General features: G+C 32.5%; 1 protein-coding gene across 14 annotated transcripts in view; it reads right to left on the bottom strand.

The window, feature by feature from the left end:
• LOC123008178 (monocarboxylate transporter 12-like) overlaps positions 1-25,291 on the bottom strand; it is a 67,307-nt gene that overhangs the window by 11,860 nt on the left and 30,156 nt on the right. For 2 of the 14 annotated variants that reach the window (XM_044403843.1, XM_044403844.1), the window contains exon 1: positions 965-1,099. The exons of 2 other annotated variants lie outside the window; for them this stretch is intronic. Coding sequence is in view for 6 of the 12 variants with exons in the window: in XM_044403849.1 (XP_044259784.1) it covers positions 12,913-13,087; positions 13,212-13,304 (268 nt within the window). In the remaining 6 variants the exon portion in view is untranslated. Of the gene's footprint in view, positions 1-712; positions 1,101-12,912; positions 13,088-13,211; positions 14,197-23,928; positions 24,166-25,291 lie in introns of those variants that run through there. 10 more of the 14 variants (XM_044403840.1, XM_044403839.1, XM_044403849.1 and 7 more) reach the window with 9 other exon arrangements.

Genomic DNA, 25,291 nt, shown 5'->3' with positions numbered 1-25,291 from the left:
TTTAAAAATTTCGGTGTTTCAATTTTCTATTGTTGAAACTCGAAAACCAATTTTGTATTTGATATCAGCAAATCGTCCATAAAATATGGGTAAAAAATGTGCGGAAATTGTAGAATAAATAAATAAATTGTAGAATAATAAGATCGATGGTAGCCAGTAAATGTTTTTTTAACAAATGTTTTATTGCACAAATTTCCAAGATTTTCATATTAGAAATTAATTTTTTTCTTGATCTCATCATTTAATGCTATTTAGTAAATTGGATGTTAAATGACTACAAACTGATAATGGAGATAATTGCAATCTCTGCAAAAATGTTATTTTAGTTTTTTTTTTTATTTAAATGTCTAAATTTAACGTTACGTAGCAATTTTTAAAATTTTGAAAAAATATTTGTGGTAATATAGAATTTTTAAGCAGATTTTTAGAAAAATATTTTGAAATTATTTTATTATTTTTGTAAAATGATTAAGCTCTAAAAGAAGCACATATTGAAAAAAATATATTACCTTTGAATGATGAGTGAATTTTTGTGCAGAACGCGATATTCTAATTTGTATAATATTTTCGTTTAAAATTAATAATGAAGTGTATTTTAAATCAGTATTTTTGTAGTGAACTTATTTAGTTGAAATTTCGTTCTTTCAATAAAAAAGGCCATAAAATGAGCATGAGCTCGCAGCAAAGACCACATTGGTAGAAAACTGATTACCTTAATACATCGGAAGACCAAATTGCCCTGAGTAGACAAAACCAGAATGTTATTTTAAATGAGCGTAAAATAAATTTTCCGCTTTCACTGGAGCGTAATTTTCCTATAAATTGAATGAATTTTATGAATGAAGAAATACATCTAACACGTCTTTTCGATTAACTGTTGAGAAAGAATTAATTCCGCGGATCAACCGGAGTGCCTCGCCTTCAGCTGCCATGCAACATTTTCAAATCAGATTGATTTTCGCACCACACTTCACCTGTTTCCACTGTGTCAGAATTTCGTAAAATGTTCACTCATTGTCGAACACGTGGTTTACAAGAGATCGATGTCCGTTGGTACCGCAAACCGTTCCAAGACTGAACCGACTAGTCGGAGTTCTCGTCGCGGACTCGCGCTCTTCGACTGGGGGCCAACAAACGCGACATTCCGACTTGCAAAATGCCAATAACAAGGGATAAACTCGCAATATTCAAATGGAGGGCCTGGAAGACAACGGCCTTCTTCGATATTCCTGAAATATTGCCACATATATTCCTCCTGCTGAGGATGGGATTTACGACGGCCGAGTACGAGGCACACACTCGAAGTCGGTGAACGACCGGTAGCGCATTTTTACGCTGTCAAAAGACGAATTGAAGATCAAATACAACCTGTTCAAAGCGACCCAACAGCCGAGAGAGATTTATGGCTTTTAGACGAACTTTAGCTGGAGACCAAAAGTGCTTTATCTTTTTTCGCCGCCGCTTGTATATTATTCAGTGACGTTTTCAAATTCAGAAAGTACTCGCCGGATGTTTATTAACACCACTTCTTCCACCTTTTCTTTTTTTATAACGTAATCCGGGCGAAATCCGGTTTGATATCAAAGCAGATTTATTGCGATTTGTCGGTCCAGGAGCTGTTCCGGTGGCCACGAAAGTAATAAAACGACATTCTATTAGATACCTAGTTGGGAATATTTAAATGAGTCGATCCTATCGATTGGTTGATTAGAGAGAAAAGAAGCGTCCATCTTTATTAGGCAATAAAACGTGGAGGAAAAACCTAGACGTGCACTTTCAAACAACTACAAAAGAGCAGTTTGGACGTTTCCACTATCTGTCGGTGCAATATCAACTCAATATCCTATATTGAAGGGTAGCTAAGCTAGGGGTGTTTGTCTCGTAAATATGCAAGAGAAAGTGGTCGACGAAACTGTATTTTCATCGCAAATATGACAGTTTTGACTTATTTGGATCAAATACAGACGACAATAAAATAATGAGAGGAGACGCAATCGGATGCTAATTTATGGAATGAGTGATTTACGACCTCAGAGGATATAAAAGTCAGCATAAAGATAAGGTTTTTTGATGACAAATCAATTTGCACACTTTTTAAGATGGGAAGGATGGAAAACTTCACAAGCAGTCCAGTTTGTAGCCAAGATTTAGCCCTTCAAGCAAAAAAAATTGCTTAATTTTAGATAACGAATATTTAGGTATAAAAATCATTTGCAATTAAGTAAGAGGCACTCACAAGCAAAGTGAAATGTTTAAGTAATGATTTGCATTAAAACATAATTTATGATGGTTGATTTAAAATTATTTCTTAAATATGTAACATTCAAAATTTCACTAAGTAGTTTATACTCTTTAACTCCTCTTTCTTTATTTTTATTAAATTATAAAAACAAGGTATGCATAAAATTCTGCATCGCTGTCAGCTCAAAAGACAGCAAGATATTATACAGGGTGTTCTGTTTTTATTATTACAAATTTAAACAGGAGATGGAATATTCAATTTAAGACAAAAGTTTTCGTCTTTTAATGGGTTTTTTCCAATATTTTCAAAACCATTTTAGATAAAATTACAAAATTTGGTACAGATGATAACCTTTATACACCTAAACGAATTCAAAGATAAAATGTTGAAATTTTTAATCAGGTGTTTCCTAAACTGGGTGGGTTTAGAATAAAGAAAAAAAGAAAAACTATTTTGACACTAGTTTCCAGTCACTTTGAGCAACAAAATTCTAAATTTCATAGTTTTTCATAAAAAAGGTATTTTGCGTTTTTTCGATGAGTAAAATCGGTTTTAAAATTTATGTAACAGACAAAAACAGCATAAAAATTAAAAATAAAATTCGTTTTACTGTTTAGAACGCCACCTGATTAAAAGATTTCGACATTTCATCTTGGAATTTGTTTAGGTATACAGGGTGCGCCAGAACTCGCGCCCCAGAGAAAAATGCTATATAAGGTAAGATACCAGGAACATGGAATAAATGTTAAAAAAGTTTGATCTATAAAAATTTCGAAGTTATGAGAGTTTAAAGTTTGCACTTTGACTCTATTTATTTCTGTTGGAAAAATAATTTTCCAAGTTTTTTTACTACAGTCTATTAGAAGAGGAAACAAAGAAGCTGTATCCTAAATTGTAACTCTGTTCAACGTTATTTGTGGCTTTTATTGGCAAAATTTTTGTACATTTACTAAATAATCGCAAAAAAACATATACAAGATCATCAGTATCATTAAATAGACATAAAAATGTCAAATGTCAAAATATAAATGTCAAAAATTTTTGACAGATAGAATTTTTTAAACATTTTTTTCATGTTCCTGGTATCTTATTTTACTTAAAATTTTTCTCTGGGGCGCGAGTTCTGGCGCAACCTGTATAAGGGTTATCAGCTGTACCAAATTTTGTAATTTTATCTATTTTGAAGTATTGAATAAACCTTTTGAAAAAGCGCACCTTTTTTAAGGGGTGTAGCTCCTCTGCATAGCATTTTTCGAACAATGTTTATAGGAAACTTTTGTTTTCAAATTGAATATTCTATCTATTTAAATTTGTAACAATGTAAACAGAACACCCTGTATATGAGTAAGAAACTTAAAAATTCTGTAGAAATTGTTAAATAATATAATTACTATAAAATCCTAGTTCCACACCAACTAAAGAGAACGCAATATCTATAAGATTAATTTAAAGAAAAAAGCCTAGCTTCAGAATTACCAAAAGACGCTCAACATTTATGAAAAAAATTAGGGAATTTTATTTGAAAACCTTTTTTTTTCATACTGTGCTATAGTTGGCTGAAAGCTTTTTAATCGATTTCGATGAAATAATATCATCCAGGAATTAAACTAATTTGTCAATGGTACACGAAGGACGTAGATAATTTTTTATGCAAATAATTAACTAAGCGAAGATTTTTTTGAAAACAAAGAAAGTTATTTATATATGTCTAAACTTTAAGAATCAGTCGAGAAAGTGATAAAAATATTGAAACGTTTTTATCTAAGTAAATACGTGCCCACTGCCCAAAAATTTGGACAGTTTTCAATATTCAGAGTAACATTTTATTTTGAAAAAACGAAAAGTACATCAAGTTTTGAATTCTTAATGGTTTAGGTTGCCACGATGAGTACCCTGAAAGGTGTAAGAGATGGATGAAAAACTCAAAACACCTTTGTTAATTGTGACAGATTTAATTAAAAAAATCTCATAATTGATTAAGGAAAAAATTGGATTAAACGCAGCGAATTCGATGTTCCGTGATATTTCGGTAACGGATCGAATGTAAACGCATGCCGGATCGTCTGTCGATCTTTTTCTTCGTCAAATTCAAACAATGGTCCACTTTGTAATGTCAATAAGTTTGGGATCAATCATCGTATTTTGGAGCGGCAAGCTTTGTCTGTGTTCTTCTACTCTCTCGAGGAATATAAATGACAGGATTCCGCGTAACAAGAAGTCTCGTTCTCACCAATAATTCGAATTGTTCAAATGCTTACAATAGCCTTCGAGTGGTAGTTGTTTCTTTCGTCGCGCCAAACAATAATAATAATTAATCAATCTCATTTGCACGGCTATTAGACACCTATCGATAAGTCGCATGTATCATTCATCAGCCGTGTCAAAAATAGTCACATATCGCCAAGCCCAATTCGTTATAAATTCAGTTTATTTTTAATAAGTGGGGCACGGATAAATTTTTATAGCGATCTGTTTTATCAAGCGAGCAGATGAAGAATTAACAGAGATTTTTGTCTTTGGACGTTTCACTTTCATGTGACATATTTACAAGCGGACGTTAAATATGGCCGAATTAATAATACTCTTAATTATGTGTTTGAATTTCTCGACGTTTTTACACCTCATTACGGGACCGCATCTGTCGATTGGAACCGCAAGTCGCGATTATTAAACGGCAGACACATGCGAAAAAACTCGGAAAAAACTTAAGCTTTGCCAACAATAACAACACTGACGCTTTTTCATTCAAGAACACAATATTTGGATACTCCACTTGCGGATACAAACAAAAGTTGCATATTTTTTTATTTATTTTCGCTAAATGGCCCATTTAACTTCCGTTTGATCTATAACACATGGCGGTCGTAAATCAACACTGCTAAAACATTTATATTTAAATAAACAAATAAAAATGTTTCAATAAAATAAATCACACCCAGATGTAGGAAGATTTTCTGAAGTCACGTTTCAAAACCAAACTCCGGGTTTGTTTTTTTCATTTTTTTTTCCAAGTTTAAGTAAATTGAACGTGCATAAAAAGTAAAAGCAAAATTTTCAGCGTTTATAGCATTTCTTGGAAAAATTTATTGTGAAATTTGAAATATATTTACTTTTAAAAGTTTTTTAACACTATGAGGTGCTGATTGCGAATTTGAAACCTGTTTAAAGCTTTATTGGCGAGATTTTAAGAAAATTTTCTGAAATTTTGTTATTTGTGCTTGAGTACTTTTATTTACACTTTCTCGTTCAGAAAAAAAGGTCAAAGGTGGTTTTTACCGATTTTTTGAATTCGAGAACCGTTTGTTCCTATCAAAAAGTAATTTGTTTTGTTTAGGATTAATTTTCCCTAAAACACTTTTGCATTGAATTGATTAAATGAAGATTTCTTTTTGTAAATTTTAAAATGTTTACGCTACAAGAAATAGAATTTGTGCATTTCTAGGGGACAATCAAGCTCTGTTTTTCACTTTGATGAAGTCATGAGACTTGAACGATATCGGAATGTTTATGCAAGGGAGTTATGCTTAGGAATACACAACAATCTCGCATGCAAACTAAGGAACTTGATGTTAGTTGAAAGTTTTCCCGAATAAAACTAAACAAGTCGTTCCCGGTTAGACGCGATCGATATTGCTTCGCTTTTTTATCATTAAATATGCTAATGTGTCGCAATTAAAACGCGAGTTCGTAAATTTGATGTTTATCATTAAATACCTTTTAAATTAACCGTTGACACTTTGACACGTATAAATTATGCCGATTTCGATATGACTCAGAGTGAAATTCGATGCTCCGAAATCGCGCACAAAGTGAAAAAAATTGCTCTTAAACTTTTGCAAAGACTTAATTAATTGGTGTAATTTATAGTTTAGTTAATGAGCTAGTTGACAAGTGCGGATTATTTTAATCCCGCATGCCCATGTTTGGTACACAAATGTCAAATAAAATTAATTTCAAATGCAATAAATCACCGGACGAATCTAGGTGAAAATGGGTTTTCATGTAAAAGTTCGCTCGAGTTATAGATCCAGTCGTAAAATATTTTACGACCGGATTAGATCACTTCCGGGGAATATCAAGCGAGTGATGTAAAATTTTTAGTTTTTGGGGTCGATTTTTGGAAAATAATTACATAATTCATTCGTTGTTGACCTCACATATTCTGTAAAACCATTAATCACGAGTATTATTTGTTTGGGAAAGGTGTATGTGCAATTCGCGAGATTATAAATAATTTATGTAGCGAAAAGCAGTCTGACTTATATTTAATACAGAATTATTGAAGATGTCGGATTGCAAAATGCAACGAGACTAATAATTTTTCCGATACGATCTGATATTTACGACCTTTGAAATTAACTGTTGACGTTTTGGCGGCTATAAATTGCGACGATGCGATATGTAAATGCTTCAAACTTTTCAAAAATGCTCCAGGGAAAATGATTGTGCACTTCTTCGACAATTAAGATTCGAAATTAAAATATGACAGCTGAAGTCGCCAGTTTCAAACAACAATTAATTACAGAAAATCCTTTTAAGGACTAGGACTAGCGGTATAGATCGCGTTCGAAGTGCTGTAGAGAAATCCAATGAAGTGCGAGTGTGGGAAAAGATTTTCTTTGTCTGGGAGTGTTAAACAAAACTAGTTAGAATTTGCATAAATACAAGAAACGAGTTGTACTGGAAGTGCTCCAAGTCGACTCAATAAAAGTGAGATTATGTCGTACACTTGCTTAATTGGCATATTCAACAAAAATTGGGTATGGCAGAGTAATAACAGCTGGATTAGTGTGACGATGTCGAAATAAACATAACTCTTGATTTTATTGAGCTTCCGGAACAAAAGGACTAATAAAATAATAACAATTATACCACTACTGTAAATAAAACCATAATTTGGTTTTTCGCAAGGTTAAAGAACTCGCAATGTGAGATTTTTTTGACAACAATACGAAATACCGGATTAAGACTTAATTACCTCCACTGCCAAATTTGGCGCTACTTCTATGAATTAATTACCGATAAATTACTCGTGATGGTTGGGACGACTGGAGCATTCGGTCGTAAATAACCTGAAATGAACATCGAATTTTGAGATCCGTTTCAAAGGAACCGAATCCTAAAATTACCCGAAACAAGATCGAAATTCGATTTTTATGACCACTAAATTACAGAATATTGCTTTATGATAGAGATTACTTTTTACAGTTTTGGCAAATTTCAAAACAATTAATATTTCTCCCTATGAGGTTTGAGTTTACGTTGATTCGACCACCAGTGTGGTGGCACGAGTTCATTTTCTACAGCCTTGGACAGGATTTTAAAGCAATTAATTAGTAGAATTGCACAAGTGGATCGATCCGACTCGTCCGGTTTCTAAATCTGTATTTACAATGTCACTGTCAGTGAGGATTTACGGTCCCAATTTGGGATTTATCAGCGAGATTTTGGTAAAACTGTTCCGGAGCATGGCGAGTGTCCAATCATGTAATAAAAATGAGCTTGTCGTCGTGAAATTAATTGGCCTTTACACAAAAAATGTGGATTAATTTGTGATACTTGAAATTTGAGTATGTCGAAAGTTCATCGACTACGAGCAAAAGTTTGTCGGAGTAAGTCCTGTCGGCAGGAGAAAGGATATCGAATGTCATTTAAATGGGAAAGTACAATTCTGTTTGTGAGTTTGAAGCTTCCAAATAAAAACAAAGTTTCGCTGGAAAATCAATCGACTGACCATCTCCGTATCGAAAACAAAATTTTAAACTGTGATAAGACAAAGAGTAATAAAAAATCAAAACAAGCCGCCAACTTGCCAAATTACTGAAAACTTTCTTATCGTGTCACATTTATAAGGAGCTTAAGAGGTCGTTGGGGTTTTACTGTCTACGTGGCAGAAACCGAAACAATTCGAGATGAAAAAAATCGGGGGAAATTTCGCCGGGAAATTATGTCCTAGCTGCAGTTTCCGATCGTTGCAGTTTTCCGTAATGCAGTCTGCATTATCGGACGAGTGATCGCCCTCTCATCCCTAATACCGATTAATTTTTTCAGCGCCGCAGTAAATCCCGATTTTTTCCTAATGAATTCAGAAGACGTAAGTGTTGCGAAATTACGTTGTTTTGTAGTTTGCGACATTTCGCTACATTGAACCGAGAATTTTGCATTCAAATTGTCACAGTTGCGCGAATTTAGTATAGTGTAGCTTTGCGATTTTACATATTAAAGGGATATCGCCGTGCGAACACTCCACTATTTCGATCTAAACTCGCTAATAAAAGTTCAGAGGATAAAACGCCCTGTTTGGTCAATAACGTTCAACGAAGTTGCTTTTTAGTCCATGGAAAAAAAACGATTTTTTCTTAATTTTATCAGTTTTATGACATGAAAATCCGGAGTGACAAATTTTAGGTCGTCAAATAATCAACAAATGGGAGCTTTTTAGGCTAATACTTTCTGCTTCAGAGTTCTTCTTGGAATGGTGAAGCGAAAGGAAAATTGAATAAATTTGCAAACAAGAGCAAAGACCGAATTACTATTTCAGCAGAAATATATTTTTTGGTTTATGACCAAAACAAAATAACAGTAGAAAATTTACAACATAAATAAAAACAAACTTTAGATTTTTTCAGTTTCTGTTTTATTTTTATATTTTTAACTTTTAAAAGCAGGTATAGATAAAGTTAATACAAAAAATGTTTTTTTAATCATGTTATTAATACGTTATGTTATTTATTATTTATTTATTTATCCTTAATAACATTCTAAATATCTAAAAATTACAGTATTTGTGAATATTTGAATAGCTTTTGTTGTAATAATTGGCCTCACACCTCAAACCAAAAATAAATTTTGATTTGACAAGTAGACATATTTTCCCTCTTTTGTCCATTTCTAAAACTATCTTTCTTGCTGATTGTTTGGATTATTACAACAGGAATGAAATTTCCTGTCTCTCTTACTAAAAGTGTCAAAGAAAAACACAACACTGAATGCCTAAAATACAAAAAATGTAAAATTTTGATTTCTTAAAAAAAACCTAAAATATTTTTTCGATATTTGAGTGATTTGAAATAATTTTTGTAGTGTATCCCTTATAAACAAAGCTTTCTTTTAGTGGAAAACTAGATGTTTGTGCCCTCTTGCGACGATTCGTTGAGATATTTCTCCTGCTGAACGTGGACGCTGTAGCAGGAACAAAATTTCCTGCGACTTCTACCGACAACTTGCCAAACCCGCTGAAAGCTCGCCGTGCGGCAAGAATTACAGTTTGACCCGCTACGGCTAGGTGGCAGTGTGTTCTTATGCTTGTTTGAATAAAAAGCAATGTTTAATTGTACAAAAATTGGAAAAAATAAATTCCTCGTTTCCTGTCCCCATTTTTTGCTTTTCCCCATGAAAAATTCCGGGCGGCGCCTTTGATTTATTTCGGTTTTTTACGGCGCTAACCAAAATTAGTTCAAAGAGCATGTTTATAATAAAAGTGATTTAGAGCCAGCTCGATACATTTTTGATGTTCTTACCACAAACAATAAAATTTTTTGGGAGCGCGTGATGTGAATTTTTAATCCGCATAAAAATTCTTTGCGTTCACGATGAAAAAAGTTTTTCACAGATGTTTGTTCAAAGAAACTTATTTGCTCATTAGGTTTTTTTGGATATGTTCCCTGCTTATTATAACGCTGGGATTCTTCTAAGGTATGAAAGGAATGATGAATGCCACTTAATTACTTACTAATGTTGATTACATTCAAGAATAATTATGAAATTACAAGACACTATCTTATACACTGGATGATTAATTACATGTCAACGTCTTGCGATTAAAATTAATATTGAGTTTAGAGAAGTTTTTTGTAAAGGTCGAAGCGTTGACTTGACAGTTTTCTCGTGCAAATTTCACTTGATTCAAAAATAAGTTTTATGCAAGAATACAAAATGAGAAAAAGCCTGCAACAAGTCTTTTACATTTGCTTAATGCCTGCAACGTGTACACAGAAATTCCTCGAGTGTTTTCTGACAAAACGGGGCCGTATTTTAGGAACAGGTGATTCCAATAAACAGGAACGACACGATATATGAAGAATTTTCTTCTGCAAGTCGAATACAAATTTTTCTTTGAAAAACAACAAATCGCGGTTAGAAAATTACAATTTCAAATTTTACGCGTACAGATTGATCTCTTGGATGTCTATAGGTGCCATAAATGGCGTCGTTTGTGCCGCAACAATGGCTTTGTTGCCATAAAATAGAATTTTAAATTAAGCTCGGGATGGGCCCTCGGAGAGGCGGCTTGGACTCACAAAATGCAAAAATCGTACGCGTTTTGTCCAAGAATGTCAGTATTAAGAGACTCGCAATAGAAATTTTACGACCGTTTTATTTAACTTTATTAAAATCTATCGAACATAATAACAGTTTTCGGATGACGGAAACTCGATTTTATCTTTGCTAAATCCGATGAAATGCAAAAACAGATTGATCGGCGAAGACAGCAATGAAACTGAGCACTTCAGAAACAGTCATTATACGACTTTATACGCTCGTAAAAATGAGTTTTCCCAAAAGTTTAGTTTTAATACGAGACAATGACGACGTAAATAAACAACTTACAAGACAGGCAGGTCCTAAAATGCTTCATTTTATCGGATTAATTTACACCACCAAAAAATAAGCATTTCCATTTTTTGCAAAATTTTAATTTTCGACGTCTGATTGTGTGTAAAACTTTACGGAGAAAACTCGCAACAATCAGAACTTTGGCCATAAAAGTGCTCACGGTAAAATCTTGAATGTTTTGGATGCATCAATAGGAAATATCTTGTTACGGGCCTGTCGACATAAAAGATTTTACCCGAATTTAAATCAAGTAGTGGAGAAAAAAGCCGTTCTTGTGTTATTCCATTCCGAATTCTAGCAACGTCATTGATTTTAAAGAATCTGAAATTGGCCCCGAAAAAATATTCGACTTTAATTTCTTATCGATTTATCGAAGCTGTAATTCGAGATGGTGTTTGAGTGGTGTTAAGTTAGTTGAGACAAATGGACAAGTGACCCTTGTGACCTCGTGATACTTCCCCCCGACATGGATCAGGGTTAAGGCAACACAATTTCACAGGGCGTCAAAAAAAAAAGTCATGTCGTGACAACTTGACAAATTTTATATCAATTTGTTCGTTTCAGTGAGACAAATCAAATGCACTAAATTTTTTTTTTAAACCACACACTTTGAACTAAATAATTTTTTTCTAAGTTAAATGAATTTAAAATACTTTAACTTTAAAAAATCATTACTCAATAACTATTAGGCCGATTTCCTTTAAATAAAGACCATTGTAAAGGGATGGCCTTGCCCTTTAGAATGATATAAAATTTGAAATTGAATATTGGCAAACTTCGAAGTTCGAAGTAAATCGAAGTAATCTAAGAAAAACCCTACGAGTAATTTTTTTTTTCTTCGTCACCATCGTGTAGAGCATCTTTTTATTAGTAGAAATCCAAATTTTTAAAATAATATACCGAGTAATGCATGTTTATCTTACTTAAAATTGCATTTTTATAAAAGTATTTATTTTAAGACTTTTCTTTTGCTTAAAAATGGTCAATTGCGCCTTCTTTGTTCTAATTAGAATAAACAAAAACTGGTTGTTTACTTAAAACAAACATAGAGTACCTACGTACTAATTAAAGCAAATAAAGAGTTTTTTGTTTTAAAAATGACCACTGATTATTGAGCAAAGAGGATCTAGAAGTTTAAGGCACGAACCTTAAATATAAAGGCAAATCTTTTTCAAATCAAATCACTTTCCATTCAGATTTCGACTTGTTCACTTTGTTCTAGCTTTCTGAACTTTTTTTGAAAATGTTCTGAGCAAATACTTTCTCATCACTTTCGAGTGATGTTAAATGCAATAAGTCACCTGATCTATTTTTATTGGTACATTCTAAGATCAACTTCAGTTAGCTTGTAGGTAGTAGTTGTGATAACAGTTGTACACGAAGCAACCGATTTATTTCATTCAACATTAGTAAAAAGTGAGAAAGCATTTGCTGAGAACATTTTCAAAAAAAAAGTTCAGAAAGCTAGAACAAAGTGAACAAGTTGGAATCTGAATGGAAAGTGATTTAATTTGAAAAAGATTTGTTCTTATATTTAAAGCTACTACTTTAAACTTCTAGATCCTTTTTGTTCAATGATCAGTGATCACTTTTAGAACAAAAAAACTCTTTATTTGCTTTAATTAGTACGCAGGTACTCTTTGTTTGTTTTAAGTAAAGAACCAGTTTTTGTTTATTCTAATTAGAACAAAGAAGGTGCAATTGACCATTTTTAAGCAAAAGAAGATATAATATTTGTGAAGTTGTCACCACATGACTTTGTTTTTGTCGCCCTGTGTTCTTATAAAAGACGTAATAATAATTAGTTCTTGTTTGGTAAATGTGTTTCCACTGGATCAAAAAACGAGCTAAAAATTCCGAAACATCTTTGCATGTTAACAAGGCTCTTGCACGTGCAGAGATAAGCCTGCAGTGTGTCCATCGGTCCTAATTTATGTAGTGGAGGTAATGCGCTTAATTGGTACATGAACGGCACATTCCTGCGGAGATTGTGTCGTGCAATATGGCGCACCCATTCTAAAAATACATCAATGTTTGTGGAATTTTTTCGGTACCTGCTGGGTAGACGGGTGGTACGTGGAACTTGAATGCAGCAGGAGCGACGAGTTGAGAGCAGGAAAGCTGGAAGCCGTGGTTGACAATGTGGACGAGAACAGCGCACGTCGCCACGATCCAACCCCAACCTCCTTCGGGGTAGTAGTGGCGGCATAATAAACGCCGAGCCTGAATCTAACAGAGCCATATTGAGGCCGCTTCTAGATTGATTATGTCACGGGAAGCAATTGTGTGGAGAAAATGGACGATAAATTTTTAAAATAAAATTCTTCACACAAGCTTCTCTTTTTTTTCCAACCTGCGAGGTTCTTGCAGCGGCCTGTCGGGCATCCTCCACCGGAGCCGCTCCGGAGAGTAGAGGCCAACTTTGAGCGCGCGATAGCGAAGACATCGTTTAATAAAACTGTGGCAAAATTGTCCTGCTTTTGTCCTTATCATGACATCGCACTGTTTTCACTACATGCATCCCTCACTGATATTTTTTTTAAAGAAAAGTTGGCTTGTATGGCTGTGACAGTTTTTCCAGCTTTTGTAATTAATCTGCTACTTTTTCATGACAAAACATTAAGTTCCTGTAGACATTCACTTTAATGTTGCAAAAAGTCAAATTTTCGGAAAGCGAAAGATCATTTATCACAGTTTCATATCTCTTACGCCCATTTAGCGATTCGTGCTGACATGCCGTCATTAAAAGCGACGCTAAATCAATTTTCGACACGATTCGATACAATTAAAATGTAAGAATTTTTTGGGAGAGAATGCAAATTGACAATTCGTTGCGGTGGCTATATAAGGAAGGGTCTGTGCCCGAATTCGGGTCCAGACTGAATTACCGGAGCGTTTATGCATTCATGATTTTATCGAGAGCGATTGATCGGTCAATCCATCCGAAAATGACAGACACTGGATGGACAAGAGATTCGATAAGCAGAGAAATTGCACAAAATTTCAAAGAAGGTGGTTAGTTTTTTTTTAAATAAGTTGTCGGCATTCTATTCTATTCTATGAACTCACAAAGTTTTCAGTAATTTTTGTGCGTTTTTGTTCACTTTTTACTACAAAGCACTTTTAGTTTTCCAATTAATTTTTCAAAAACTTGGTATTTGTGTTCTTTTGTAAGCCATCTCAAAAAACCGGAAATCCAGGTTGAAGTTTTAACTTTTGGTTCAAGTTTCATTTTTATTTTCTAATGGTCTATGAACCTAAAGTAAATGCCAAGTTTTTATATTTGTAGTGAACTGATTAAATATTTTGTAATAGAGATTGAGGTGAGTAATAATACAAGCAAAAATAATAAAAGTAAAATTACTTAACACTTACAAAAAGCAACAAAAATTATTTTTAAAAAAGTAACAAAGTTTTATCTATGTACTAGAGTGTAAAAAAATACATTTTTTGAATGTGTGAGATATGTATACAGGGTGATTCTTAAATAGACCGACAAAATTTTATCCTTGGTAGTATAAAATAAGAACATGCTGGAAAAAATATTTAAAAAATTCTTTGTTTAAACGTTCTTCAAACAAAATTTATTAAAGTTATTTTCGAAGTAAAACGTCCGCCACTGATGTTTTCGCACAGATAGTGGAAACCATGGTATTAACGTACTTGATCATTGCAACAATTCATAAACGCCGTAAGTGGCACGGATCAAGGGGGTTTTGCCCCTAAAAGGTATAAACATAAAAATGGTACAGTTTGTTTCCATTTATCCTTAGGAAGCTGTGATACAATTTTGTCGGTCTATATAAGAATCACCCTGAATGTAAAAAATAAAATCAACAATATAAACACTTCATGCTTGGATTAAAAATAAATTCAGAATAAAAAATCAAAATTTATACCCAAGGTAATTGTCTTTTTTTGTATTTTCAGTGGATTGCAGTTAGTCTATTAGAAATATTGTAAGAAATGAAGTTTTCCAGTATATTTAAGACTCAAAAAATTGTCACAAGTCTCAAAAATGTTTAAAAATTTGGAAAAAAACCTTGGTTAAAAAAGGCTCACATTTCATCTCTTTCATCTAAGGGAATTATTTTTTAAGACAGAGTAAAACAATAATGATTTAATAAAAAAACTTTTTTCATTTTTTTTTGTTACACTTTAGTCGAAATTAAATTTACTAGACGTAAAAATATACGAACAGTTTTTAGTCGAAAATTACAATTTTTTTTAAATTATGCGATTTTCAAGAGAAACAATGACAAAGTATTGAAAAAGTTGATAACTGATAGAAATATGAATTATAATTTTGAAAACCTGAAAATAGAAAATAACGGGAGATTTCGAAATACATAATTATACGAAATTGTCAAAAAGTTCTAAAGTTGGTTCAGTTTGGAGTTATAAAAATTGAAAAAATAATCTTTGGTATTTTGTACTCTTTCAAAAATAATTAATCTAGATTGGATTTTTTTTGGTTCAAGTTTCATTTTGTATTCTCGTAATGACTTATGAAACTAAAACTGTGTTGACCTCAGAACAAAAAAAATCCTCCACAATTATATTAAGTATTTTTTTAAAGTTTTAAAAAATAATATTTTATCCAAAGCTTTATTATAAATTAATTAGAAGTTTGTAAAACTTCCAAATAATTGACTCTGAGTTTTACGGAAAACTTATTAATTAGATCTACAAAGAATTGTGAGACGTGATAAACTGCACAAATTTTCAAAGGAGGTTCTTTGTTTTTTAAAATAAGTTGTCGGCATTCTATTCTATTCGATGACTTCATAAATATTTCAGTAAATTTTGTGTGTCTTTGTTTATTTTTCATTATGAAGCACATTTTTTTTAGATTAATTTTTCAAAAACTTGGTTGCTGGCTTAGCGCCTCAGAGTTCAAAGAGATTACTCCGCGGTTTTTGTTGCCTATTAATTCCGGGCATATTTGGCCCCGAGTGCATAATTAGCGAAATGCCCGAGTCATTGGTTTGCATAACAAGACGAACGATCCGCATTCATTTAATTTAGAAGTTGTCAGCAACACCATCAATTCTCGTGTGATGTGACGTCGGGCGGTGCGTAAAATCACCTGGATGTGTTTATCAAACCAGTCGCAATTACCAAACCCCTCGTTAATTATCCACCACCAGTTGCATGATGTTTATGATCCGCACCTGATGTGCACTTTTTATTCCGTATGAAATAAAATCGAAAAGGACAACGAACTCGGATGAGTTATAGACAATTAAAGAACGGTGTTAGGAAGACGCCAAAAAGAAAAAATGCGAATTTCGATAAGGAGTGCAACGGGAAATAAAATCGTAATGCACTAAGCCGGATTTACGAGCAAGACTCGACTAATCCTGTTATATTGTGGCTTCCATAAAGCAAATATCTTTATAATTTCGACGTGGTTTATCTTTCTTAAAAGGTGGGCAACAAAAATGCGGTCCGCGAACGTGGTCTTCCGGTAAATAAATTACGAACATGACGTGAACCGGCTCAATTCGCAATTAACACAAGAGCCCCAGGAAACAATCAGGGAGAAATATGCACCACTTTAATCAGCTATGCATTTCTCATGAGAAATGATGAATTTTTCTTAATAAGAAAACATATCAACTAGAATTCTAGACTCCATTTTTCAGATAATAAATAAAAATCTCTGTTGAATAATAGCATTTGTCGAAATTAAAAAAAAAAAAATACTGGGCAATTTTCTTCTTTAAATCCCTATCAGATTTTTCTTTGTCAGACTTCTGTTCTTGGAGTAAAAGGCACTGTTTTACAAAAAAATGTTTGTGTATTTTTTGTATGCTTGTTTTCTTTTATCCAAAATAAACGAATTTACAATGAAATATCCCACAGATGCCAAATAAAGAAGAATTTTCAATTTTGTCATACCTAATAATATTTTTTTATAATATTAACTGTAATTTACCTCTTAGTTAGATTGAGGCAAGAGCTCATTGAGCGGAGGCATATGAAAACACCAAACGACCTTTTAATTGTGTTTAATTTGCAAAACAAACATTACAAAATTTGTAACAGTTCCCACACTCTAAAACCCTTAATTAGCTACACAAAGCACCCTTAATTATACCGTACCTGGAGCAATTTATTTAAATTAAATTCAAACATTCCTCCCACCGTAAAACTAATTTTTTGATGTAACATTTGTAAAAGAAAAGTGTTTATTTTCATTTTGGCTTTTCTGTCCCGATGAAAAATCTCCAAGTCTATAAGTATCCCAATTGTTTTTTCTGACTAAAATTAATAATTACAACAACAAAAATAATATTGTATTAATGAACTAGCCTCGTTAATTATTAATTGGATAATAACGCCCAGTACCAAAATTTCAGCAAAAAAAACTAACGTCCAAACAAATGCATCCATTGCGTAATTTGGTAAACCCACACGTAACACAATGAGCATTAAAAATGTAAACATCTGTAAAAATTGTACATAAAGGGCGAGCAAACCGGCCGAAAGACATTCATTCAAAGACTCTGCAGCTTTACAAAGGCGTTGGTGTAGATGAGACAGTAACACAATTCTTCGTTTCACATAAATTTTGCCAAAGTTATGAAAATTTAATTCACTTATTTGTTGATTAATTAAAATGAATCGATTCCAAATAGTGACACTGAACAGACAGAATAAAAATAAGGAAGCCTGATTCGTGAGAAAAGGAATTCCAAAAGAAAAGTACTCCGCAATTATTAATATTGCGCTTCTTTCTATTAAGAAGTGAGCACACGGAAAAATAGGATGTAAAATGTAAACTACAGCGACAACCGATCTGTATTTTTGCATGAATTTGTATGAGATTTTGACGCCGATTTGGGAGAGCGTTTTATCAGCACTCTCTAAAATTTCAAGTGTTTGAAAAAATTGACTGATTTTACGAGCAAAAGTAATTGTGATTATTGCAGAATTAAATACGAACTGGACCAAAATACCAACATAAAGAGTTTTTTCCAGAATGTCCCATTCTTGTTCTTCTCTTACTTGAAATATCACCATTCCAAGTCCAAAAATTGAAACAATAGTGGAGACTAAAAAATAATTTGATTGTTTTATCGAATATAGATGTACTTACAAATGGGGAAAAAATATTTTTTTGAAGTTTTATGGTGTGTATAAACATAAAAACCATCTTGATTTTTTCGTCTGGAATAAGGTGCTAAACCATTAATTTTCAATATGAAATAAATCGGATCCAAAACGTTGTAAACGTTTATGAATGTCATAATTGTATTAACCTGAAACTGTAATAATCTCTAGATTAATTGTATTAGATAATGCAAATAACTTAGAAGAAACGATAACATCGAATTAAAAAAACTAATACAATGTTGCATTAGGTATGATTAATTTTATTAATTTTACACTAGAACGCTTTCGCAAATGATTAATTTTCATTGATGCAGCAATTAATTACAAGACTACATTTTTCGCATCGTTTAAAACCATAAATGGAAATTGTAAATAAAACAAGTTACACGTGACTTAAAATGTTGATCTCATCACCTTTTCGATTTAAATACCTGTATTTAGAACTAGCCGGGGTTGGCTTATGTTTCAGACTGGTTTTTCGGGTAGAGATTGATTGATGGAAGTACACATTATTTAATTGAAGAAGAAAATGTCAAATGTAATCATAATTACGCTTAATGGATGATTTTTGTTCGATGAAATAAAAGAAAGAATCAGGTAAGTAATTTTTCAAAGGTAGTGAGTAATTAGTGGCCTGAAAAATAGAAATCTTTCCAATTTTTAAAATCATGCCATTTTCAATAGGAAGAATAATAAACTATTAAACAACAAAAATTGGTGATTGTTTGCGCAAAATGAATTGAAATTTTGAAATCTGAAAACAGGAATTGACGGAAAATTCGAAATATGCGAATTTGTTTGGAGTCTCAAAACCTTTGTATGTAGGTATATAAAAAATTAGAAAAGTGGTATTTAGTATTTTTTGTTTTTTTGAAAGCCGTTTCAAAAAAATCGAAGTTCCTCTTTGACTAGGTTAATGTTATAAAATTTGTGTAACTAATATTCTTTGAACTACTTTGAACCCAAAGTAAATGCAAAGTTTTTAAATTTTTTGTAGCAAATTAATTAAATATTTTGTAGAAAAATAAGAACAATATCATAACAATAATAATACTTATTAGTTTGATTGAATAAAAATGTTAAAAGTATATAAATAAATTTTCTTGCGTTGGTCTACTTAACTCTTACAAAAAATCACTAAAATTGTTTTTCGTAAAGTAACAAAGTTTCATCTATGTACTAGAATGCAAAATGCTTATAATATGTACATTTCAGTTTAAAAGAATAATTATAACAATAAATTAAGATAAGACAAAATAAAAAAAAAATCAACAATATAAACAATTCATGCTTGGATTAAAATTAAATTCAGAGCAGAAAAACAAAATTTATGCCCAAAGCCCAATTGTGTTTTTTTTTGTATTGTCAGTGGATTATAGTTATCTATAAATATTGGGAGTTTTCCAGTCTGGATTTAAGACCCAAAAAATGGTCACAAATCTCAAAACTGTTTAAAAATTTGGAAAACTAAACTTCGATTAAAAAACTTCATCTCCTACAAGAAAAATATTTTTTAAGATAGAGTAAAATAATAGTAATTTAATAAAAATAATTAAAAAACTTTTTTAATATTCTTTTGCTTTACCGCATTCTAAATTAAGTTTACTAGACATGAAATTATACGAACAAAGAAACCAAACTGTTAACAGTTTTTGGTCCAAACTTGCAAATTTTTTTGCTATTTTCATAAGAAAGAATAACAAACTATTGAACAAGTTGATAAATGTTAAAAAAATAAATTATCATTTTGAAAACCTGAAAATAGGAAATAGCCGGAAATATCAAAATATATAATTATAAGAAATTGTAAAAAAGTCCTAAAGTTACTTCAGTTTAGAGTGACAAAAATTGAAAAACTAATCTTTGGTATTTTGTACTTTTTCAAAAAGATTTTCAAAAATGGTTAATCTAATGGCCTTTGACACTGTTGAGCTTAGAACAGAAAGAAAAACCTCCACAATTATAATATATATATTTTAAAGTTTAAAAAATAATATTTTGTGCATTTTTCATGTTCGGAGAGTCTTTGAGAGCCAAAGCTATATATAATCTTTATAAATTAATTAAAAGTTTGTAAAACTCACAAAAAAATAACTCTGAGGTTTAAATATGAAGAACTTAGATCTACAAAAAATTGTGAGAAACCAGTCTTTTTGCGTTTTCAAGTCAAATTAATTAAAAATTTGGAAAAATCGTTGTTGGTTCATTCCTGTGGAAGGTTATACATGTATTACGAATCAATGCTCCTCTCTTCTCAATGGTGGATATTAACTTGTCAAAATAAATAATTGTGGATGTGGAAAATAAATATGAGAAGTCATAAAATTTTATTAAACCACTTTATGCGATTATGATTATGACTAACCGTACTGGTATAATTTTCGCTTTGCCATATACGGCTTAACTTGTTTTTTTCTTCGATTGGTGAGTAAATCGCGTCATTAGGGTTCAATTTAATTAGTTTCTGCAGATGACATTTATTAAAAAGTGCATTTGACCGGTCTGTGATTGATGCACGCGAATCGATCGTTTGATTAATTACAAGCGGACATATGACCGGTAGCTCGTCTTTATCGTGGCCTTTATTGAGCTCAAGTTCCATAAATAAAAATTCCGTCCGCAGCAATTCCATAAGCGAGATGCATCATGCACAGAAGAGTCTAATATCGGCCATAGCCAACCATGTATGATTTCTAAGTACGTAATATAGTCTTCTGTATTAGGTAAACGTCAAGAGCACCGTCGTCGGTCCGCAACAATTCCCAGTGTTTTATTTCGAGAATTGGCTTTGTCTTGGCCACATGTTATTTTCTAAGTGGAGCAAATATCTGGACGTTCGCTAATTTGCAAGCGGAAATTTATAGCAGCATTATCTCTTGAAAAATGTATCACGGCGGAGGAAAAAAATAATGAATTCAGAAGTTCCTCCTGTTATAATTCATACGCGGATCGCTTTTTTCTCGACCGAAATTAGTAAACATTATGTAATAATTTTAGTTACGCACGTCGACTTGGATCGGTTCCGCGAACGGGCCTTGAGTCGTAAATTTTACGAGAAAAATTTTTGCTTGTTGTTTTGCAAGTAATCCGGCACTTAATGCAGCTGAATTTAAAGTTACTTTCTTTAATTAAAATCGGACGATGTAATTCAGGTTTTGGTGGTTGTTTTTGCCGAAAAATTGCAATCTCCGGGAAATGTTCAGACGATTGTAAAACCGACGGTTTAGTTTAGGTCACGCTTCGCGGATAGTTCTCTTATCAGAATGCCCGCTTTCCGAAAATCAGGGTACAGTTCTCCTCAGATAAAAGCGCTTTCACAAGGTAAATCACCATTTTTATAACTATTTTCAGTTAAACCGTCACACTTTAGCAAGAATGTGCATCAAGAAAGATCAGAGGTTTAATTTTTCTATTCTGTGTCTATGAGCGAACATTAAAACACTCATTTCAGTACCGAAATTGGAAAGTTGGTAACAGTGTCAAAATGATCTGTAAATGTCACAAGTGAAAATTTAATTTTCTTCTGAATGGATTACAAGTTTTGCAACCAAGTTTATGATTATTTCAGATGTACTATAATTAATTTAAATAATAATTATTCATTATTTAAAGCGTTTTTTGTAGAGGTCAAAATTTTCGAACTTTTAAATGTACTCTTTAATAATTAAAAAAAATGGATGACAAAAATTCCTAACTACGAGACATTTAAGATTAGACAATTAGTTTTTTAATATTTGTTTTGTTGATTTTCAGTCGATTCCGGGCGAAATAGGCTGACATTTGTTGACAATTTAGGATTTAGGAATTAACAACATATTTTGTAAAATTTGTCCGAGAAATTCGAATACGAAGTTGGACTTAAATCTCAACGTAAATTTGCATTTTTTAACAAAAATATTTTTTATCTCCCTCTTATCTCTTCCCCGATGTAGGTACGTCATCACCGTTTCACTCGAATTCATTTTTACTTATTTACTTTATCAAACACGGTCTTAACACTCCAATTCTCTCGCAAGGAAAACTTTACACGATTTAACAAATTCGGTAGTGTATCCATGAAAAGAGAAATTAGTCCGAATGCAAACGGGGTTGCTAACCCAACTCCCTGAATTCTTGCGAGGGTTGAACTAGGAAAAAAAGTCATTTGAATTTTTCAGAGGTGCCGACAATTTCATGCTTTCGCTCAGGATATAATACAAAAATTTATTTAGTCCTTTGACAGCGCAATCGGGGCCAACAAAATTAGTGAATAGAAGCGTTAAATTTAGAGCGTTTTGTTATTATAACAGTTTATTATTTTCAGGTTCAATCACCTGGAATAAAAATTCCATAATATCGCAATCTCGTTTGAGTAATTTGCTTTCGACCTGGATGTAAATAAATTGAAATTTTTAGTTTCTTTTCAACTCTGAAAAAAAAAAGATTTTGGGAATATATCGGATTAAAAGAGTAGAAGTAAAATAACATTAATTCATGCTTGATGGCTTTATCTGGGATAATGGAAAATTCCTAAGTTGGGGAGAATGGAAGAATTATTACTCAATGGCACTTCAGGAATAACACTTAAGGTCTACTGCATTGGAAGAACATCTTAATAAAAGTGAATAAAGTTATTAGCAAGACTAATTATGTCTCTTTATTAATTAATGAGACTCCTTTTTTGCATATTTTTGAATCAAAATAAGACACTTACGTATGGTTTTCTTATTAAAATATTACCTTGCGTTTCCAGTGACAAAAAGAATGAAACATTTCATAAATATCTTAATTATTTTAATTGGCCGGATAAATATATTTCAATAAGTAATAGAAGCAAAGCTCCATCAAAATAATTTATAACCAGTTTCCTTACAGCTACCACAAAAAGTTCATAATTTAAATTAATAAATTCCATTTCGGCCTAAAACAATATTGCTCCAGCATTTTTTTTTTTGGTTTACAATTTATGGCTTCCCGATTTCCGCGTAGCAGAAATTATTTTCTCCGCTCCGTTTGTTTGATTTTTTCACTATTGTGCCTAGTCGATATTAATGTTAATATTGCTTGTAAATACCTCCAGTTATAGGCGAAAACTTCTAAGACACTCCAAGAATGTGCAATTATTTTCATTAGGTTGCAAGATATGAAATTATATTGGACACTAAATTATATTATGACGTTTCAAAGATTGTAACTCGAGTTCATAAGAGGAAAATTTATGAGACGATCGACATTTAAAATGAATTATAATAATAGTGATATAAATTTGACGTTAGGGTGCCACAAATTCACTAAATAAGACATAAACATGGGGAAAGAGAATTTACGAGATACATCTTGGAGAAATCGGAGATATATGCAAAGCAACAAAATTCCATAAAATAAGGGTCCACGACATAATCATAAATGTATAGATGTATAAATGTGATAAAATCACAGATACGCATTTTGTGCCATGTTTATTTCATAAGAAAAATGGACTAAAAGCCGGATTTTTCTTCAGGGAAAACGCACTCTTTTTGCGCAAATTTGTCACAGCTTTCATGGAAAAGTGAATTTAATTTCCACATTTATGATTACTATTAGAATTCAATTAATAAAAAATAATAAAAAATGAGTCTTTTTTGCTTATTGCTAACAGTAAAAAAGTACCAATATTAAAATTTATTGAAATAGGCTGTGCATTTACTCATTAATATTGAAATTTTATTTTTTGTGAGTAAACTAACATTTTGCAGAAAATCTGTAAAGAGATAGTGAAAATACGTATGTAGATAGTTCATAAATAAATTGAAGCCACTTTCTACTTTAATAATACTTAATTTGTTTATGAAAAACTAAACAACTTGTTTATTTAATTTCTTCATCAAATTTTCGCCAACTAAATGAAAACAGAAACTTTGTTCCTTGTTTGGCAGCTTTTCCCATTTCCCTAATGCCCTTTCGCTTTCAAATCCGCTCCACCTTACCAAATCTATCAAAATAAAAGCCTCTTCTATTTTAATGGTTATAAATAAAATCTGCCGACCGTTCCAATTCCGAATTCGCCAAATCGGCATTCAATAAATTTCCCATTTGGTGAAAAAATCAGTGAGGGGTGCATTAATTCGCGGCCACGTCTCATTCTTTCACTCACATCACCACCGACACACGTGGAGCTTTCGTTCAGCGCGTGCTAAACGTCCCAAGCAGGACTCTGGTGCGGCCCACTCGGACACGGCAGCAGGAATACTGAATGTTGTTAACGTCGCAGAAGGACGAGATGCTGCCAGATGCGCCCTGCTGGACGTTCTTCACTTGACGCTTGCGTAATTATTGGCTACTGATGGTATAAATCGTACCGGAGTCCGATGATTTAGAAAATTTGCAGAAATCGCGTTTTTTAGTCCATTTTTGTAGCTTAATTCAACGAATTAATGCCGGTTTTTATATTTAGATCAGCTCTCGTAAATTACGAAGCAGGAGCGGCGAGATTAAGCGATTTTTGCAAGATTTTCAATTCAAACTGTTACTCCTTCGGACGATTGTTTCGTTCTTTTTTTTGTTGTAAAAATCTTGGAAAATATGCATAAACAATGGGTCGTTTGCAAGCACAATCTTAAAAATTTCAGGTTTGTGTGGTATGGAAAGAACGTCAGTGAACTAATGGATTATAAGAAGTATGCAAGTACTACATCCATACGACTAGTCTCGGAAGAATATAAAGAGTCAACATCGCGAAAAGGAAATTACAGTCTTGCTCAAGTCCCCCGAGACCCCTTCGTCTCTAAATCATTTCTTTCTCGTTTGTACTTAACAGTTCCCACATAATGTAACAATTGTCTCCATAAAATTATCAATTTTATAAAGTGTGTACCAAAGAAAGTTAATTTATGACTTAATTAAACTTTAATTGCTGTATTGATATCTTTATAGAACTAATGTTTTAATTTATGGGAAAGCAATCTTAATTGGCGTCTTCGCCTTGACGTGTTTTTCTCCCCTTGCGTGACGATTAAAATTAGCGAAAAAATCCAGGTATTTTTATAGGCAATGGCTTCGAATTTATGCCGTGCATGAACATACTCGTGTTTCCGAGCCGATTTTATTTGCACACAACGACTCGGTTTGCCGATAAACTGTCTCGTGCAGAGGCTTTCCGAGTTGTAAACAAATGCTCGCTTCTTGCGAGATGGCCTGTACTCGACACATTACAATAAAATCCGATTTGGTGGTGTTAACGACCCTCTGGACAGGTATTTTTGCTAATTGCCGGTAATTGATCGGATGCGAGGGGCGATGCTCGACACTCGTCTCGTGGGATTAATAAATGGACACGATACGAATCCCGAT

The sequence above is a fragment of the Tribolium madens genome, unplaced genomic scaffold (genome assembly GCF_015345945.1).
Source record: "Tribolium madens isolate multiple individuals breed KSU strain unplaced genomic scaffold, Tmad_KSU_1.1 Scaffold_3;HRSCAF=73;Tcas5.2_LG2, whole genome shotgun sequence".
NCBI classification, from domain to species: Eukaryota; Metazoa; Arthropoda; class Insecta; order Coleoptera; family Tenebrionidae; genus Tribolium; species Tribolium madens.
This window is presented reverse-complemented; position numbering and strand designations above follow the sequence as displayed.